Source organism: Oncorhynchus clarkii, chromosome 2 (genome assembly GCF_045791955.1).
Source record: "Oncorhynchus clarkii lewisi isolate Uvic-CL-2024 chromosome 2, UVic_Ocla_1.0, whole genome shotgun sequence".
In the NCBI taxonomy this organism is placed as follows: domain Eukaryota; kingdom Metazoa; phylum Chordata; class Actinopteri; order Salmoniformes; family Salmonidae; genus Oncorhynchus; species Oncorhynchus clarkii.
The window spans coordinates 64,895,184-64,914,951 of NC_092148.1; the positions used below are offsets into that span (position 1 = coordinate 64,895,184).

Here is a 19,768-nt window from a genome sequence, read left to right on the forward strand (position 1 = left end):
CTACATTGTAAAATGATAGAGAAGACATCAAAACTATGAAATAACACATATGGAGTCATGTAGTAACCAAAAAAGAGTTAAACAAAACTCTCTCTCAACCAGCTTCATGAGGTAGTCACCTGGAATTCATTTCAATTAACAGGTGTGCCCTGTTAAAAGGGAATTTGTGGAATTTCTTTCCTTTTTTAATGCATTTGAGCCAATCAGTTGTGTTGTGACAAGGTAGGGCTGGTAAACATAAGATAGCCCTATTTGGTAAAAGTCCAAGTCCGTATTATGGCAAGAACATCTCAAATAAACACAGAAACGACAGTCCCTCGTTACTATACGACATGAAGGTCAGTCAATCTGGAACATTTCAAGAACTTAGATAGGTTCATCAACTGCAGTCACAAAAACCATCAAGCACTATGATGAAACTGGCTCTCATGAGGACTGCCACAGGAAAGGAAGACCTAGAGTTACCTCATTAGAGTTAACTGCACCTCAGATTGCAGCCCAAATAAATGCTTCACAGAGTTCACACATCTCAATATCAACTGTTCAGAGGAGACTGTGTGAATCAGGCCTTCATAGTTGAATTGCTGCAAAGAAACCACTACTAAAGGACACCAATAATAAGAAGAGACTTGCTTGGGCCAAGAAACAATGGACAATAGACTGGTCAAAATCTGTCCTTTGGTCTGATGAGTCCAAATTTGAGATGTCTTTGTGAGATGCAGAGTAGGTGAACGGATGATCTCTGCATGTGTGGTTCCCATCGTGACGCATGTGTGATGATGCTTTGCTGGTGACACTGTCAGTGATTTATTTAGAATTCCAGGCACACTCAACCAGCATGGCTACCACAGCATTCTACAGCGATACTCCATCCCATCTGGTTTGTGCTCAGTGTTTTTGTTTTTCAACAGGACAATGACCCAACACAACAAGCTGTGTAAGGGCTATATGACCAAGGAGAGTGATGGAGTGCTGTATCAGATGACCTGCCCTTCACAATCACCCGACCTCAACCCAATTGAGATAGTTTGGGATGAGTTGGACGGCAGAGTGAAGGAAAAGCATATGTGGGAACTTCAAGACTGTTGGAAAAGCATTCCAGGTGAAGCTAGTTGAGAGAATGCCACAAGTGGGCAAAGCTGTCAAGGCAAAGGGTGGCTACCTTGAAGAATCTCAAATATAAAATATATTTAGATTTGCTTAATACTTTTTTGTTACTACATAATTTCATATTTGTTATTTCATAGTGCTGTCTTCGCTATTATTCTACAATGTAGAAAATAGATAAAATAAAGAAACTATTGAATGAGTAGGTGTCCAAAATTTTTACTGGTACACACAGTTGAAGTCGGAAGTTTTCATACACCTTAGCCAAATACATTTAAACTCGGTTTCACAATTTATGACATTTAATCCTGATAAAAAAATCCCTCTTTTAGGTCAGTTAGGATCACCACGTTATTTTAAGAATGTGAAATGTCAGAATAATAGTAGAGAGAATTATTTATTTCAGCTTTTATTTCTTTCATCACATTCCCAGTGGGTCAGAAGTTTACATACACTCAATTAGTATTTGGTAGCATTGCCTTTAAATTGTTTAACTTGGGTCAAACGTGTCAGGTAGCCCTCCACAAGCTTCCCACAATAAGTTGGGTGAATTTTGGCCCATTCCTCCTGACAGAGCTGGTGTAACTGAGTCAAGTTTGTAGGCCTCCTTGCTCGTACACACTTTTTCAGTTCTGCCCACAAAATTTCCATAGGATTGAGGTCAGGGCTTTGTGATGGCAACACCAATACCTTGACTTTGTCCTTAAGCCATTTTGGAACAACTTTGGAAGTGTGCTTGGGGTCATTGTCCATTTGGAACACCCATTTGCGACCAAGCTTTAACTTCCTGACTGATGTCTTGAGATGTTGCTTCAATATATCCACTTAATTTTCCCCTCATGATGCCATCTATTTTGTGAAGTGCACCAGTCCCTCCTGCAGCAAAGCACCCCCACAACATGATGTAGCTACCGACATGCTTCACGTTTGGGAAGGTGTTCTTCGGCTTGCAAGCCTCACCCTTTTTCCTCCAAACATAATGGTCAACATGGCCAAACAGCTATTTTTGTTTCATCAGAACAGAGGACATTTCTCCAAAAAGTACGATCTTTGTCCCTATGTGTAGCTGCAAACCATAGTCTGGCTTTTTTATGGCGGTTTTGGAGAAGTGGATTCTTCCTTGCTGCGCAGCCTTTCAGGTTATGGTGATATAGGCCTCGTTTAACTGTGGATATAGATACTTTTGTACCCGTTTCCTCCAGCATTTTTGCAAGCTCTTTTGCTGCTGTTTGGGATTGATTTGCACTTTTCGCACCAAAGTACGTTCATTTCTAGGAGAGAATGCGTCTCCTTCCTGAGCGGTATGACGGATGCGAGGTCCCATGGTGTTTATACTTGCCTACTATTGTTTGTACGGGTGAACGTGGTACCTTCAGGTGTTTGGAAATTTCTCCCAAGGATGAACCAGACCTGCGGTGTACAATCTTTTTTACTGAAGTCTTGGCTGATTTCTTTTGATTTCCCCATGATGTCAAGCAATGAGGCACTGAATTCGAAGGTAGGCCTTGAAAGTCATCCACATGTACACCTCCAATTGACTCAAATATTGTCAATTAGCCTATCAGAAGCTTCTATAGCCATGACAATTTTCTGGATTTTTCCAAGCTGTTTAAAGGCAGTCGACTTAGTGTATGCACATTTCTGACCCACTGGAATTGTGATACAGTGAATGTGAAATAATCTGTAAACAATTTTTGGAAAAATTACGTGTCATGCACAAAGTAGTTGTCCTAACAGACTTGCCAAAACTACAGTTTGTTAACAAGACATTTGTGGAGTAGTTGAAAAATGAGTTTTAATGACTCCAACCTAAGTGTATGTAAACATCCGACTTCAACTGGACATACATACACAAACTTGTCATAATATAGGCAAGAACTGTCCCAGATGCGAACCAATGTGGATGGACGCCTTTAGGTCTTAGACTATACTGGATGAAAAAAACAACAGTGAACATATGTTTTATAATGTAGCAAAGTTTAATACATATGTCTATAAACATATTGACAGTATATTTCACATGGAGTGGCTTTCTCACAAATATAAATTATTTAGGCTTGTTTTCAAAAACACAACTCCAGGGACTGTAGCGTGGAGAAAAGGAAGGTGGTGTTGGTTGGCTATTCCTTCTATCAGATATGCCCACAGAGGACATAACACTGATTCATCTGTGTAAATAATTTTTCCCAATATCTTTTGGGGAGTTGCAGAAGAACATGACAAACAATATCATTTTGTTCCCACCACCAGTCTTCGCTTAACAAGCATGCCACGTTACACAATCATCCATTGAGAACAATCTCAAAAAAATGACTGTTTAATACTGCATCATCTCTGTAGAAGAGTACAGTAAATGTCCATAACCCATCCCACTGGGCACACACACTGGTTGAATCAGTTGTTTCCATGTCATTTCAATGAAATTACATTGAATTGACATGTGTCCAGTAGGATATACAGTATGAAAATATACACAGAAATAAGGCACAAATGGAGAAGCACACCAGAAATCATAAGAACCACAGCAGGGCCAGTCTCTGGTTTGGCACTAAAACAGAATGACCAATAACAGCTTGTCATCAACCACATCCGTAAACACTCAAGTGTACCTTAGAAAATCGATCAGTGGTTACACTGCTGTCACTGGGAATCACATAACTATAGAAAATGAAAAAATTATTTCCAGATTCTTCTCAAACATAGCGCAATACTTTTACGGGTTGACTAAGCCAGTAGAGTGCAGTACTAATTGTGCAATGTAAGATGCAAAAGTACCATTCATACATAGGATAGAGAGAAATATGGTTTAAATGGCAAATTCTTTGCACACCTACAAATAAACGTGGTTAGGGATAGCTTTAACAGTCAGTGTTCTTCTGAAGCTTTGCACAACGAATTACCTTAAATAATGTTTATAAACATGTCCTTCTCATTAGGTCCTTAACCACTGACCCGCTAATAAGTTATCATAAACAAAAAAAAAGACAATGGCAATGAATGTCTTTACAGAAGAATGATTATCAACACTAATGACAAATGCTCATTAAAACACTTTAAATAGCAATTCTGAGAACTAGGTACAGGTGTGACTAACTTACTATTCGTCTTCAATTTAGACAGAAGGGTGCACTTATTTTGAGTCGGGAAAGAATGGGCATCTCTTTATGAAATTATGATAGTTTCATAACCAGGTCAAGATGAATAAACATTACTTTTATTATAATGGCATAAAGCTAAACTCAAAAAAATAAAAGTATTTGGGAATAATCCCATACCGCTAACATTTAAAAGGCTAAATACTTCAGACACTTCAATGTTTCCAGATCAGTCATCATCACTCTTTCCCCACATAATAGTCCATAGGACTAACTATCCATAGGCATTCTACAGACTCATCACTAACACTGACTGATTATCTGTCATTTCAACAACAAAAACATTTCTTAGTGTGATACATATTTTATAATGTTGAACACTTTTCTACATGGGCACAGACACAGATCGTTACCACAACCACACCTGGGGGAGGGATGTGGAGAGTTTGGTGTTTGCTGGTAAACAGAGTATTTGTCAATTCCGTTTCCGACTGAGGTTATGTCTGGCCAAGCGAAACAGTGAGTCTAGCCAGCCCAGACCCGTCCTTCAGCAGCACCACTGTGTTCCTCACCTGGACAACACCTTTCCATTCAGTGACAGGCCTCATGTCTTCCTGTTGTTCCAGTTTAAATCAGCCCCTGCTGCTTTACGCTCTGCAGTCCGCTCTGCGTTTGGCGAGCGTGAGTCCTGGGGGGACTTCTGAGCCTGTGGGGAGCGTGGGTCCAGCAGGGGAGGGGGTTTGTTGTCTGGATAGGGCCGGGGGAAGTGTTCTTGCCCTGTTGGCCCCCTTTGCTCCAGCATCCTCCCCCTGAAGTCCTGGGGATGGCCTCCTCCACTCCTGAAGTCTTGGGGAGGACGGAAGTCATCGCCGCGTCTCCGCTTGGTGTCTGGATGTCTGAAGTGAGAGGGATGATGTCTTACAAAGCTTACGACTAGAGCTACAAGCTACCACAACACGTATGGTTTTAGCATTACATTCCAATACTGACAAATACATAATCTAGACATTATTGGGTTTGAAAAGAAAGGCGTAATTGTGAGTGTTTCTCACCTGTCATAATAGGCCCGGCGGTCCCTGTGATCCTGGTCATTGTCATACTGGTCATATGGCCTCTTCCGCGGGGAGTTGCTGCTGCCGCTACGGTAACTACTACAGCTACTGCGGTAGGAGTCTTCACGTGGATGACGGTCGCCATAGTGATGGTCCTTATACCGATGGGCATCATATGGATGATGTCGCTCGCCTTGCCAGGACTGATTGCTATTTCCAGGGTAGTTGTATTTACGATCTCTCTGCCAATCTCCTCGATCTGTCATCATGAGATAAAATACAGTGGGCCATGAGATATGTTGTGCTCAATTCTAAAATTAGAAATCCTCACAATTGCTGCCAAGTTGTAGAATTGTATACTTCAGATTTGATAAGACCAAATAAACAGCTCTTACCATCATTTCCAAAGTGTCTGTTGTTGGATTTGTTGTAGCCTTCTCTGTGGTGACCTTGGGGGGATGTGGGAGAGGGGCGAGGCATGCCTGGATGAGACTTAGACGATGGCTGGGTGCCGCTGGAGTCTCGACTGGAACTAGACGCCTCTGCTCTGAAAGACTTCTTCTTGCCCGACGGGTCATCCCCCTTTTTTTTATGCTCCTTCTGAAAAGGAAAGGACAATGGAAGGGTTAAGCAGAGGACCGAGCAAAAAGATCAGATAAATGATTGGCCAACTGTACTTGTTATAGAAACCTGAAAGTTTGGATTAGTGCTGAGCGATTAATGCTTTTTGAGGACATTGTGATTCTTAAAAAGTAATCATGGTTTTCAGTTTCAATAAACATTAAAAAAAAGTATTATGAAATAATGACGGTATAATAATTTTAGACATTTTAATGGAAATTCCAAAGCAAAAAATTGCAAACATTCAATTGGCAAAACATAGAAGATACTCCATTGTCTCCATCAGGTCCACATTGTATAGACATCAATAGAAAAATAGGAAATTACTATGAAATAATAAAAACATGTCAGTTGTGTATATTATTTAGTTTTTATTTGATGACTACTCTTTTTCATTCCTTAAAAGTAATCATCTCATCTCAGGCACTAACAATCAGCCAGCCAGGCCATCTAATGTTGTGCACTCCCAATACTGAACAGTCTTTAGTAATCCTATTTAACTAGCCTGCTCATGCCGCAGAGCTGTTTTGGCAAAATAGTGTCACTATTTATTCAAAGTGTCTCTGTCCCTCTTGTCGTTATGTTGTGTACATTGTGCTCGCATGCGTTCTGTGTGAATCTAACGTAGCGGGTGTAAAATTGTATCTGTCCAGAGATCTGTATACAATGACGAGATGCTCATGTCTATGCCCTAATAATGCTAGTCGTCATCCGAAAGGCAGGCTAAAAGTTCAGGTCCAAAATAAGCCAACAGAAACGCATTGGGTTTATTTTGGACAGATTTGGCGAGAGTGTAACCCTCTGGCTTCGCCTCTTTCTGTCTGATCCGTCTACGAGCTGGGAACTGCGCTAAACTAGGTTGAATATTTAGGCTCACAAAAAAACTATGGAATTCAAATAATTGAACCGCTGCCAGGCAATTAGTTGTTTAATAACCGGAAAAAAGCGAACGATCGGTTTATCACTCAGCACTAGTTTTGATACTGGGAGAAGAGATCAGCTCACCTCCTCCTCCTGAGACCGCTTCTTCTGAGCCATCTTGTACAGCTTGTGAAGCTTCCTCGCTCCGAACTCTGTGAACTTGGACACAAAAATCCAGAGATTCCTGCCAAACAAAGAGAGACATATCTTAGTAAGAGTTACCCTTAATATGGAGAACGATTTTAATGAAACTCAAATGGTAGAATTAAAAACATAAGACGGACCTAAATGACCACGGAGTAGGTTTCATAATCAAACCTTCAATGCACACAACTATCTTGTGGTTGAATGAGGGCTTACCGACGCCATGTTTTGACATGCTCTGGGTCGCTGTAGGCTTTAAGGCACTCAGTGATGCGGTCTCCTATCTTCAGCAGGCAGGTGCGTGTGTGTTGGAGCTGCTCCTGAACAGACAGGCCTTCGTCAGGCTTATCCAGCTGTTTCAGAGCCTTCTTCACCGGCCTCATGCGCTCCTTACACTGACAGACACACACAGTTTACTCAGCTAAGTAAGTGAGCTCTTAGTCAAAAATGATCCATATGTTTCAATTATCCTCCACTGTAGGATCTGAATTTGATCCAGTTTGCTACAGCAGGACAATAATCCTGCAGCAACAGTAAATGAGAATTATTATGTGGATTATAATTAATGGACATTTTTGTAGGGATTTAAACATTTTTCGTGAGGGCAAATCAAGTCAGATTTCAAAGTTGAAATTACAAACTTTAGAAGCCTTATAAAAACTAAAACACACTACAAGTTTGCATTTCCTGCTGTGCAGAACAATTCTCAACAAAAGATGATCTTACATTTGTAACGGCACCTCCATTATGCTTGACACGTTAAATGGCTGATGGTTGGCGGCAGATAGCCTAGCGGTTCAGAGTGTTGGGCCAGAAACTGAAAGGTCACTTGTTCGAATCCCCAAGCCGACTAGGTGAAAAATCTGTTGTGTGTAATTGCTCTTATAAGTTGCTCTGGATAAAAGCGTCTGCTAAATGACTAGTTTGGCTCCTGAAAGCCATGGTATGAGAGACAATTTACCAACATTATGACGCAAAACTACTTGTTTACTGTTCTAATTACATTGGTAACCAGTTTATAATAGCAACAAGGCACCTCGGGGGTTTGTGTTTTATGGCCAATATAACACTGCTAAGAACAGCCCTTAGGTGTGGTCATATAACCACACCCACTCCGGGCCTTATTGCTTAAATGTAAAATGTTATTAACACCTACATTAGTCTTGTATGTAGTGATTAATATATCCTTATCCTGTCCACGTCAGTAGGGACATGGTGTAATAACTCACAATGCTGAAGGTCTCCTGGTCCAGCTCGTCGTCATCCTCTCCGATGGGAACAGGGTCACTTCCAGCAGTAATGTGGACCGGCCCCTGGGGCTTCTTCCCTTTGGCTCCTTTAGCCTGAAACACAGACAAACAACAGACACCACTCAGCAGGGCAACACAGATATTCACACAAACACCTGCACAGCAACACTTCAACCTACTGGTCCAAGAACAATCTGATAACCTAATCTGTTCATCCACCCATCTAACAAAAGTTCCCCATTTGTTCAGACACAGGAAAGGTTAGTGGGTGTGAAATTGTATACTACCGCAGCACAATGCATAAAGTTCACGACTGCTAAAGTACCTTTTCTTTTTTTGTCTTGGGACGTTTGTCTTTTTCCACCTCTTTTTTAGGAGTTCCCTGTTTTTCTTTGTTCTCTTTGTTATCCTTTTTCTTCTGTCTCTTCTTTGAGGGAGATTTTTCTGTCCCGTCATCCTGGTTAAATAAAAAGCAGAAAGGTAAATAAGTAAACCAGTTCTGGTGGATTACAAAGACTGCATCATGTTGCCATTGTGTTCTCTATCCCGGTATTCTGTAACTAACAGGAAATTCCCTTGTAAAAAGGCAGGTGGGTTTTATAGGCAGGTTGCGCTGGGTCTTTCGAGGTGACTTACCCTCACCTCCCCTTCCTCGGAGGGGTTGTCTGACAGGCGAGGGGAGGAAATGTAATTTCCCTGCTCATCTTTAGGGGCCTTGTTCTCTTTCTTCACCCGAGGCTTCCGCTGCTTCACTTTGACCTGGGGGGATATGATCAGCCAAGGGGATATGTGCTCTATTGTGAAGAGACCAATACCAGACAGGGAATGTAAGGAAGAGCATTATTGAATGGATTTGCATATAGACAATCCAAGGGGCTCAGATGCATAGGCATTACCATTCCCTATGGTCCTGATAAACAGAGCAGCGAGGTCTTTGCTTACCTCGTCCTTAGTGACTTCTTTACTGTCCACTTCTTTCTTCAACGTCTTCAGAAGGTAGTCCACTCTGCCCTGCAACTGCTTCCCTTGGGGTTTCTTATCTGGGTCATCGGGGAGAATCTGGAATACAGATTTTAATACAATTTGTTACCAGAAGAATAAAATGCACCCACACAGCTTTACTGAATTCCACAGCTATCTGAGAAATATTTGATTCTGACATTCTGAAGGTTACCTTGTCTGCAAGTTTGAGATCGGGATCAGTCTTCATCAGATCCCAGTTGCCGTAGCCATGCTCATAGACCCCCAGCAACAGTTGAGTGTCATCCTGCAGATCCCAGTCCACGTCAAAGTGCGGCACCTTCACTCTGCAGGTCAGTTGGAACCTATGGCAGGAAGAGGAGGAGAGGTGGTCAACACCCTCTGCTACTGCTGCCCATCAAGATAATGCTCTGGTGTCTGCATCAGTTGTTACAACTTTAACCCTTTACAGTCGTGGGAATTGGCCTATATGGATAGGGATACATTGAAATGTTTCTAACAGGAAAAAATATGGAAATGCATAATAATGGTAGCAATTAAAAGGGAACAGTTAGGAGATTATGGTAAATTATTAGACTAGAGGTCAGGTGAACTGTTGTCTGTACAAGACAATCCAAACAGTTTTTTTTGTGGATTTTACATTTACTGTATTAGACGTATTTGTTGATAACGAAATCTGAAAATACTCAGTCAGTAACATGGTAAGAATTTTCTTAGAAAATTTGGGGTAGTTGCAACATAAGACAAAAAAATGACAAGGGTTTGAATGAGAGATCAAACTGGTGTCTCCAAGTAGCCACACACCTCTCCAAAGTGTGCACAGTTCCTAAGTAATTTCAATGCACTTTTATGACTCAAAGAAAAGTCTTCAAATATATATTTTAAAAAATGGAGCTCTCATAGCTGTGCCGTTGATGAACTAGAGTAAGCACACTTGTAATTGTTTTGAACACAGCCCTAAACCCCCCCCCCCCCCATCACATAATTACTGTTGTTTACGCAATTCAAAATCTATTACAAAATCGCAATCTGCAAATTCAAGTTCAAGTTGCACGTAGAGGCTCAAGTTCAGAACGGCTGTCAGTCAAAACCCATACAGAGCTGTGCAGCGGAGACCCTACGCTCTGTCGTCATGTATAGCATGTTAATGTACAGCCACTGTTTCGATTTACTCACTTATTAGTGTCCAAATCTACCATTTTCAACCCGTATAGGAATATTTATTTTCTGTGCATATTCATCTGATAAAATGTTTCACATGCCTCAGATATACCTGCAATTGTATCTTACTTGTTTCTCTCAGCAGGATTAGCTGGCACAACTTTGTGCAGTGGCTCAAACTCCTCCTCATGCTGAATGATGGACTTGGCATTGACCTGCACTCCTGAGATTTTGATGTTTATACCTCTGCGCTTCCCAGGACCTTTGGCTAAAGGAACAGGGTATACATGAGTAAAAACAACACACTTGTTAGCCATAATTCCCAAAAAACTGAGTCATGCAGACAGTCAGAATGTCACACCTTCACTGGGGTTCTCTCTGAGGTGCTCTTCGTGCTCTTGGACAGCCGTCACACAGCTGTTGTGGATCAGCTCTCCCAGTCTCTTCAGGTCTGCCTGGGATTTTTCCACCAGCTCAGAGTCCCGGGCAATGCACTCCAGCCTTTCAAGCGGAGCTGAAAATTTCTTGTAAGCCTTGATGAACCTGATAAAGGAAAGTGTAAAACATTAACCTTAACTATTTAATGAAACTTTGAGAAACCATTTGGTTTAATGTATAAAGACACCTACATACTGTACCTGCGGATCTCTGCATCAGTAAAACCCTCCACGTTGTTCTTGCGGGCTCTGGGCCTGCCTCTCCTCTTTGGCTTCTTGTCATCGCCGCTGTCGTCCGTCTCGCTCTCAGAGCCTGAGGAACGGTGCTTCAGCTTGGAGCCAATGTCACTGTCACTGTCGTTAGCCTGGGGCTGCAAGACACAAGACAACCTTCAGACACAACAAGCAAAATCTAATTCCTACTGAATGTAGTTGCCAAGTGCCTTTTTGTGTTATGGATACTTCTAAATGCTTAAATTATGCACTTTTACAATAATAAGAAATAAAATCATGATCAAATCTAATCATCAATAATGATAATTTATCTCCACATTGAATCATTTCGAGATGACTCTTCCATGCATTTAGATCTTCAACAGGAGATAGAAAGACCCACTGAAATAAAGCCTAATGATTTATTAAGGGAAGCTTCTTATGCGGTAGATTCACACACAGTGGAATCACCTACACCGAGGCAGGCAGTAAAAACCTCATTACTCATGACCACCCCATCATATCCCCCTGACTGAGATCAGTAGAGTACACAGCTCAGCAGCACACTAGAAAAGCCCCTTCACTCACACACACACAGCCAACTGTGCTGCACCATGTAGCAGTCACATCGTGCTCCTGCTCTAGAGAGAAGACCTAATGTGAGATGTGTGTATGTGTTCTCTCCTGCTTACCCTCTTGTTGGAGCTCCTGCTCCTGGGCAGCATGTAGATGTCCTCCATCTCCTTCTGCTTCTGCTCCTCCTCCAGCTTCCGCCTCTGGTCCTCAGGGATGATGTCGTCCCAGTCAGGTACCGTCCGCTCCACCAGGTCTGGAGCACTCTCCTCCATGTTGGAGAAGTTGGCCACCTGGAGGAACACAGAACACATGTACTGTCAGACTGGGAGTAGAGTGGCTAGTGTAGTAGCTAAAGGTATTCCTGCAGATTTGGTTCAAATCAGGCTCAGAGTTGGATCAACTTCTAGGTACCTTGAACTGAGAGAGAAGCTCATCTGTGGCACTGGATCCGTGGTCGCTTTCTCTGGTTTCAGCCAACCGCAAGATCTCATCGATATCCATCTCCTGCAAGGGCCAAAAGAGAACACCACAAGGTAAATTAAAAACAACACAGACATTTGGCAAATATGGAAGTATGAAAATCTGTCATTAATACTCTTACGAATTACCGGTTTCAACACTTTTCAAAGCACATAATCAATAGAAATGTGTCTATGTACCGTAGGTTCAGTCTCCTCTCCTTCTGCCTCTTTGAACAGATCTTCAGCTCCAAACTTCAGGATGGCAGTCAACTCATCTTTGTTGAATGGGTTGGAACTGTGAAAAGAAGTTGAGGTTGTTAACTTCACTAGGGTAGGGGGCAGCATTCTGAATTTTGGATGAAAAGCGTGCCCAAAATAAACTGCCTGCTACTCAGGCCCAGAAGCTAGGATATACATATAATTAGATAGAAAACACTAACCTTTCCAAAACTGTTAAAATAATGTCTGTAAGTATAACAGAACTGATATGGCAGACGAAAACCTGAGGAAAATCCAACCAGGAAGTACTATTATTTTGAAAGGCTGTTTTTCCATTGAAAGCCTATCCACCATACAAAGACTTAGGACCCAGTTCACGAGCTCTATGGCTTCTTCTACATGTGGCCAGTCTTTAGGCATTGTTTCAGACTTTTACTCTGAACTATTAGGGGAGATACAGCACTTTCAATCAGTGGCCAGTGGAAATTTCCAGACATCAGCCATGCTCCCGATGGGGAACTTGCCTTTCTTGTTTCTCTGTCTATTGACAAAGCTTTTGTCCGGTTTAAATATTATTGATTACTTATGACAAAAACAACTGGAGGATTGATTTTAAACATCGTTCGGCATGTTTCTACTAACTTTTATTGTACATTTCTTTTTACCTTTCGACTGGACTTAGTGCACGCTCCTTAACTTCTCTAGGGTAGGGGGCAGCATTTGGAATTTTGGATGAAAAGCATGCCCAAATTAAACTGCCTGCTACTCGGGCCCAGAAGATATTATATGCATATAACTGGTAGATTTGGATAGAAAACACTAAACTTTCCAAAACTGTTAAAATAGTGTCCGAGTATAACAGGACTGATTTGGCAGGCGAAAACCTGAGAAAAATCCATTCAGGAAATAGTTTTTTTTTGTTTTGTAGTTTTCTATTCAATGCCATTACAGTATCCATTGACTTAGGACTCAAATTGCAGTTCCTATGCCTTCCACTAGATGTCAACAGTCTTCAGAAATAGTTTCAGGCTTGTATTCTGAAAAAATAGGGAGTAAGAGCAGTCGGAATGTGTGGACCTTGCCGTGTCACAGAGCTTTTTCATGCGTGATACCGAGAGAGTGCCTTTCTTGTTTACCGTTTATATTGACAATGTTATTGTCCGGTTGAAATATTATCGATTATTTAGGCTAAAAAACAACCTGAGGATTGAATATAAACATCGTTTGACATGTTTCTATGAACTTCACTGATACAATTTGGATTTTTTGTCTACCTGTTTTGACTGTGTTTGAGCCTGTGGATTACTGAAGAAAAAGCACGAACAAAACTGAGGTTTTTGGATATAAGAAGACTATTGAACAAAAGGAACATTTGAGTAAATTATTTGAGTGCAACCATATGAAGATCAAAGGTAAGGGATTCATTTTCATCTCTATTTCTGACTTGTGTAACTCTTCTACTTTGCTGGTTACTGTTTGTAATGATTTGTCTGCTGGGCTATGTTCTCAAATAATTGTAAGGTAGGCTTTCGCCGTAAAGCATTTTAAAAATCTGACACCGTGGTTGGATTCACAAGAAGTTCATCTTTAAACCTATGTAAAATATGTTTTGTTTTCTACATTTTTATAATGAATATTTCTGTATTTGAATTTGAAGCTCTGCAATCTCACTTGATGTTGGCCAGGTGGGACTCTAGCGTCCCACATACCCTAGAGAGGTTAAGCATTCAGATTACTGGACAAAAAGCTCAAACAAAATCAGAGGTTTTTGGTCATAAAGAGGGACATTATCAAACAAAATTAACATTTATTGTCTAACATGGAGAGATGGGAGTGCCACCAGTTGAAGATCAAAGGTAAGTGATTAATTTTAATGCTATTTCTGACTTTTGTGAGCCCTCTCCTTGGCTGAAAAATGGCTGTATGGGTTTCTGTGGCTAGGTGCTGACCTAACATAATCGCAAAGTGTGCTTTCGCCGTAAAGCCTTTTTGAAATCTGACACAGCGGTTGCATTAAGAAGAAGTTTCTTTATTTGTATGTTTAACACTGCGTTGTATCATTTATCAATGTTTATGATGAGTATTTCTGTAATTTGATGTGGCTCTCTGCACTTTCACCGGATGTTTGTTTGAGACAATGCATTTCTGAACATAATGCGCCAATGTAAACTGCGATTTTTGCATATAAATATGAACTTTATCGAACAAACATACATGTATTGTGTAACATGAAGTCCTATGACTGCCATCTGATGAAGATCAAAGGTTAGTGATTAATTTAAATCGCCATTTCTGACTTTTGTGAGCCCTCTCCTTGGCCGGAAAATGGTTCTCTGTGACTAGGTGCTGACCTAACAATCGCATGGTGTGCTTTCTCAGTAAAGCCTTTTTGAAATCGGACACTGTGGTTGGATTTACAAGAAGTTTCTTTAAAATGGTGTATAATACTTGTATGTTTGAGGAATTTTAATTGTTGTTTTGAATTTGGCGCCCTGCAATTTCACTGGCTGTTGTCGAGGTGGGACGCTAGCACTTGTACCAGAGAGGTTAAGAATATGAGGAATCTCATGTTTTCAGAAATTACTCGTCAAACAAACCTATATCCAGACTAACAGATTCCATGTTAAAGTTTCCTTACTTAGAATTTCCAGAGTTGTTATCCAGTACAGTTCGACCAGTGGTGTCCATTCTCTGAATGACAAGATGGTCCAAAACCATCTTCTTCTTGGCTCGCTCAATAATGTCTTCCTCCACAGATCCCTTTGTGACCAAGCGATAGATATTCACCTGTTCATTGAGACAAGGAGATATTACAATCAAATGTTAATTGGTCACATTCACATATATAGCAGATGTTATTGCAGGCGTAGCGATATGCTTGTGTCTTACTTGGAAAGTTGGCAAAGACCTACATTTCCATGACGACTCTGCTCAAGGTAGCAGAATCAAGTCAGCTTGTGCTTAGCCAAGCCAGCCCTCCATACTAATTAATCACTATGGGTCTAGTTGTGGTTACCTGTTTCTTCTGGCCAATCCTGTGAGCCCTGGCCTGAGCCTGCAGGTCGTTCTGAGGATTCCAGTCAGAGTCAAAGATGACCACAGTGTCTGCAGATGCCAGGTTGATCCCCAGCCCTCCAGCCCTGGTGGACAGCAGGAAACAGAAGTCCTGGACAGAGAGGAGAAATTATTATATAAAAAAAACGAACCTTACATAGTGCATCACAGCCGACCTGATGAACATCGCAAAGGGATTAAATGCTTGAAGTTGAAAAACATGTCAAGCGTGATAATTGTTAGTGTGGCTTTAATTGTATGGGTAATTAGATATGTTGTTATCACTTCTTAAAGAAAAGTTTTTTTCTTAACAGAATATCATAACTTCGACGTGGAAAATCCTAACATTCAAAGAAATGAGATTCTAGTATCAATATGGTAATCTTGACGATATATACATCTCCTTGCGCATAATCATTCACAGAGTACCTGAAACATAACAACTAAGCCCTGACGCAGATACAGAGCTGACATAATTTCAGTGTTTATCAACCCCTCCAATCTGCAACAGCTAAAACAATACAGTTCCGATTACATACCTCAGAGCCTTCAGCATTAAAGTGGTCAAGTGCCTGTTTTCGTATTTCTCCCTTTATGGAACCGTCCAGGCGCTGAGAAGAGAGGGAAGGAGAGAGACCTCAAACCTTGGAACCTTGCCGAAACTCCCTCCGCCCTAAGATGCCACTGAGCAACGCTCGGCTATACATGCCATTATACGATCCATCAGGCAAGCAGCATATTGTCAAAGAGCAATACAGCAGTAAAGCTATGTCTACAGTGATTTAACCATAATAAAGCCCAGCATGAAGACAGTGGGCACTCTGGCTTTCAAAAATAACTTGAGGATAAAAATAACCATATACACCATCAGTCTGCCAGTGCACGTATGCTGCAAAACTAACACGAGCCGGTTAACACCAGAGTTGACACCAACACTGCTCCAATATCTCAACAGCTCCTCTACTGTTAACGCCTTCACTAAGTCAATATAATAAATATGGAATCATTTTTTAGTTATTTCACCTTTATTTAACCAGGTAGACTAGTTGAGAACAAGTTCTCATTTGCAACTGCGACCTGGCCAAGATAAAGCATAGCAGTTTGACATATACAACAACAGAGTTACACATGGAATAAACAAAACATATAACGGAGATGTAAAAGAACTAACAAGGAGAAGTCATACTAAATACAAGAACAGGAGGAAGACTACTGAAGGTTTGGACCTACTGCCTTGCCATCCCCTGGGCTGTGTTATACCCTACCTGGAATGGGTAGCGCTTCAGGGCCAGGTACTCAGCCAGAATGTCCAACATCCGCACCATCTGGGAGAAGATGAGGACTCGGTTGCCCCTCTCCCGAAGTCTGGTCAGCAGCTTGTCTAGTAGCACCAGCTTCCCACTGCCCCTCACCAATGCCTGAGATTCACACAAGGTAAGAGGTCAAATCTGTTCTCCACCGCTAAACAAACCAATACATTAGTGTGGGTTGCATGGAATCATGCTATTTTAATCTATGTACTTCTCAAAATTCAAAACAGAAAAAACAGAGATAATAAGTTCACAGTCATATCATTTGCAAGGTAAAGATTAATTCACATAACACACCTTTTAATGCGTTGAGCTGAGCTCTTATTGCTGGTCCTACCTGCAGGTGCTCCTGTTGAGTGTCACACTCCTCCTCGGGCTGCCTGATGAGAAAACCATGGTTAGTGCACTTCTTCAGCTCCATGACGATGTTGAGGAAACCAGAGGAGCTGCCTCGGGTGCCTTTCTGCAAGGCTCTGAAGTTCCTGGTCAGAATCCACCTGAAACAATCACAAAACACATCACCAGTTAACTTCAATGACAAGGAGTAAGACCGTTTAGATACTGCTCAAATCATCTGTCCAGACTGGCAAACATTGATAGAGAGAAAAGCTACATATGAGGGAACATACTTGTAGTACTGCTTCTGCACGGCGGACATGTCCACACGGAGGATCTGTTCTACCTTGGCAGGCAGGGATTTCTCCACATCCTTCTTGACACGCCTCAGGAGGAAGGGCTCAAGGACTTTGTGGAGGCTCTGGTAGCCATTGTCAGTCCCTTTACCATGGTCGCTTTCAAAATCTTCCCAATTCTCAAACCTTCAGGAGGGGGAAAAGTACAATTGGATTGGGATAAGATTACTGTAAATTAATATAAATGTATAGACTGTTTTTCTCAAAGTCAGAATTCGCCAAAGTTTCTGATGTATTTAATAATACAATAAGTACATACTTGTCAGGCATGAGGAAGTGCAGAAGGGACCACAGCTCTTTGAGAGAGTTCTGCAGTGGGGTCCCTGTGATTAGAAGTCTGTGGTTGGACCGGAACTCGATCAGGGTTTTGTACAACAGGGAGTCATCATTCTTCAGCCTGTGAGCTTCGTCCACACCCAGGAAGGCCCAGTTTATGTTCCCCAACACTGCCTATGGACAGATCACACCAATAGAGTCAGCGAAGAGTTGCATTCAATCAAAGAATTCACTTTTTATTTCCATAAAAATAAAAAATGTGTACTATTTTCTAAACAAATCTGTATGAAAATACTTCCAAGCAATACTGATGCCGTACCTTGTCTTTCAGTAGAATTTCATACGTGGTTATAAGTGCATTGAACTTTATTCTCTTCGTCTGATGGCATACCCACTCATAGTCACGGATCTGTCCAAAACAAAAGCAAAGCATTGGGGAACATTTACTTTTGGTTGGGCACAAGATCAAAACGCTTATTTAGAGTTCTGTAAAGAGCAGATTTCCATACCGATTTCCTGCTCATCACATCTCCCAGGTAGACCACCACGTTCATGTCGGGGGCCCAGGTGTCAAACTCTCTCTGCCAGGAGGTGAGGGTGGACAAGGGCACCACCACCAGAGAGGGCCCATACAGCTGGTGCTGGTGGAACAGGTAGGAAAGGAATGAGATGGTCTGGATGGTTTTCCCCAGACCCATCTCATCAGCCAGGATCACACTATTGCACCTGAAAAACACCGACCATGGAGTCTTAGTGTACATTTGTGTTTTTACAAAAATGACATTCAAACTATCTAAGTGGCAGGTAATTGACAGTACACCTCAGTAAAGCATCAGTATAACCACTGAATGTGATGTTCCAAACCATAATAATCTTTTTCTCAATACAGCATTCCTTGTGACTTGACGTGTACCTGCACCAGGAGTGAGCCAGCCAGTTCAGTCCATCTAGTTGGTAATCTCTCAGCTGCAGGTTCTCATCCCCAATGTACAATGGCTGGTTCTTCAGTGCAACAAATCTGGGCCTCTGTTTCAGCACCTGAAATTAGAGTAAGAAAATCACTGCACTGTTCTAAAATGACTATAGCTGTAGCGCTTGTGTTCTAGCTGATAGTCAACTTTAAATAAAACATTTGTGATAGGATACCATGTGCAATCCATCTAGTTAGGACACTTTCCTCACTTACTTTGCAGTCTTTGGAGGGGACTGTTTTGCTGGAGTTCCTGTTGGTGAAGCTGTCTATACAGTGCTGGAACTTCTTCCCCAGCAGAGCTCCATCCTCCCAGCTGCACTCTGAATAGGGCAGGCCCATCCACTTACACAGGTACTCCGGCTCATTGGACGACGCATTCTTGTGGCTGTGAGCTGATACACAGTGAAAACAACATCTTTAGTTGAAGTGCTTTTCAGAATCAAAATGTGCTGAGTATGATAATGAAGATATGATAATGTTGAGGATATGAGGAACTTACAAGGGAAATCAGACGGTCCCTGTGTCTTCCCTATTTTAGTCGCTGAAAATAAATATTTTTGATAAGCAAGAGGTTAAGTCTTGTAATAATCACATTTTGTCAAACAAATCTAATTTAATTGTTGAACCATTGCTGCAAGTCAATGAAGACTAATTTCAAAAGGAGTTTAGTTGTTTTTTTTTTACCAATGACTCTTTCCAAAATTTGGAACTGCTTATTTAAGTCAGTGGTTAGCTCTTGTTGGCAGTTGTAGTATTCTGAATCCTCTGGGGATGCTTTGTTCAACCTTTGGAAGACAATCAGTGTCAGTAAGTAACAGAACTCATCAACAGTGAAAGGTAAAACGTCAGTGGTGTGTAGCTATGTGTACAAAACAAACCCTCACCAAGCATTGAGTTCATTGTTTTTCTTCTTGAAGTTCTCTAGTTTCTTCAGTCCCTTGACCTTCTGTTGAGTGAGGGAGTCGATGCTCTCCCAGGTGTTGTGGATATAGGACCAGCCTTTCCACTTGATCAGGTAATGGGTCTCTCCTTCATCCTTCTCAAAGTCGAAGTCTGCTCCGGGGTCCCCGTTTTCCTCCACAGCATACTGGGTAGTGGAAGGCCCACAGGCTAAAATAGATACACGCACAAAATTCTGACATAAATATTTTCAATATCTGATTTTTATTCACAGTTTAAATTCCTAACCAGGCAGCAGCCTCTAGTAAACATGTCTCGTCTATCT

At 41.5% G+C, this 19,768-nt stretch overlaps 1 protein-coding gene across 2 annotated transcripts in view; it reads right to left on the reverse strand.

Moving 5' to 3' along the window:
* Positions 1-3,067: 3,067 nt before the first annotated feature.
* LOC139371959 (chromodomain-helicase-DNA-binding protein 2-like) overlaps positions 3,068-19,768 on the reverse strand; it is a 29,697-nt gene continuing 12,996 nt past the window's right edge. The window contains exons 9-38 of one of the 2 annotated variants that reach the window (XM_071111973.1): positions 19,428-19,653; positions 19,228-19,328; positions 19,043-19,084; positions 18,757-18,935; positions 18,484-18,608; positions 18,080-18,296; positions 17,890-17,979; positions 17,554-17,744; positions 17,232-17,420; positions 16,940-17,099; positions 16,558-16,710; positions 15,832-15,903; positions 15,255-15,404; positions 14,877-15,025; positions 12,218-12,314; positions 11,970-12,062; positions 11,675-11,848; positions 10,971-11,140; positions 10,694-10,875; positions 10,462-10,600; positions 9,365-9,515; positions 9,133-9,249; positions 8,827-8,949; positions 8,516-8,647; positions 8,170-8,283; positions 7,157-7,335; positions 6,881-6,980; positions 5,650-5,854; positions 5,255-5,513; positions 3,068-5,098 (exon numbers count right to left, since the gene is read on the reverse strand). In XM_071111973.1, coding sequence (XP_070968074.1) covers positions 4,807-5,098; positions 5,255-5,513; positions 5,650-5,854; positions 6,881-6,980; positions 7,157-7,335; positions 8,170-8,283; positions 8,516-8,647; positions 8,827-8,949; positions 9,133-9,249; positions 9,365-9,515; positions 10,462-10,600; positions 10,694-10,875; positions 10,971-11,140; positions 11,675-11,848; positions 11,970-12,062; positions 12,218-12,314; positions 14,877-15,025; positions 15,255-15,404; positions 15,832-15,903; positions 16,558-16,710; positions 16,940-17,099; positions 17,232-17,420; positions 17,554-17,744; positions 17,890-17,979; positions 18,080-18,296; positions 18,484-18,608; positions 18,757-18,935; positions 19,043-19,084; positions 19,228-19,328; positions 19,428-19,653 — 4,571 coding nt within the window. In that variant the 3' untranslated portion in view covers positions 3,068-4,806. Of the gene's footprint in view, positions 5,099-5,254; positions 5,514-5,649; positions 5,855-6,880; positions 6,981-7,156; positions 7,336-8,169; positions 8,284-8,515; positions 8,648-8,826; positions 8,950-9,132; positions 9,250-9,364; positions 9,516-10,461; positions 10,601-10,693; positions 10,876-10,961; positions 11,141-11,674; positions 11,849-11,969; positions 12,063-12,217; positions 12,315-14,876; positions 15,026-15,254; positions 15,405-15,831; positions 15,904-16,557; positions 16,711-16,939; positions 17,100-17,231; positions 17,421-17,553; positions 17,745-17,889; positions 17,980-18,079; positions 18,297-18,483; positions 18,609-18,756; positions 18,936-19,042; positions 19,085-19,227; positions 19,329-19,427; positions 19,654-19,768 lie in introns of both variants that reach the window. The other variant, XM_071111972.1, reaches the window with a different exon arrangement.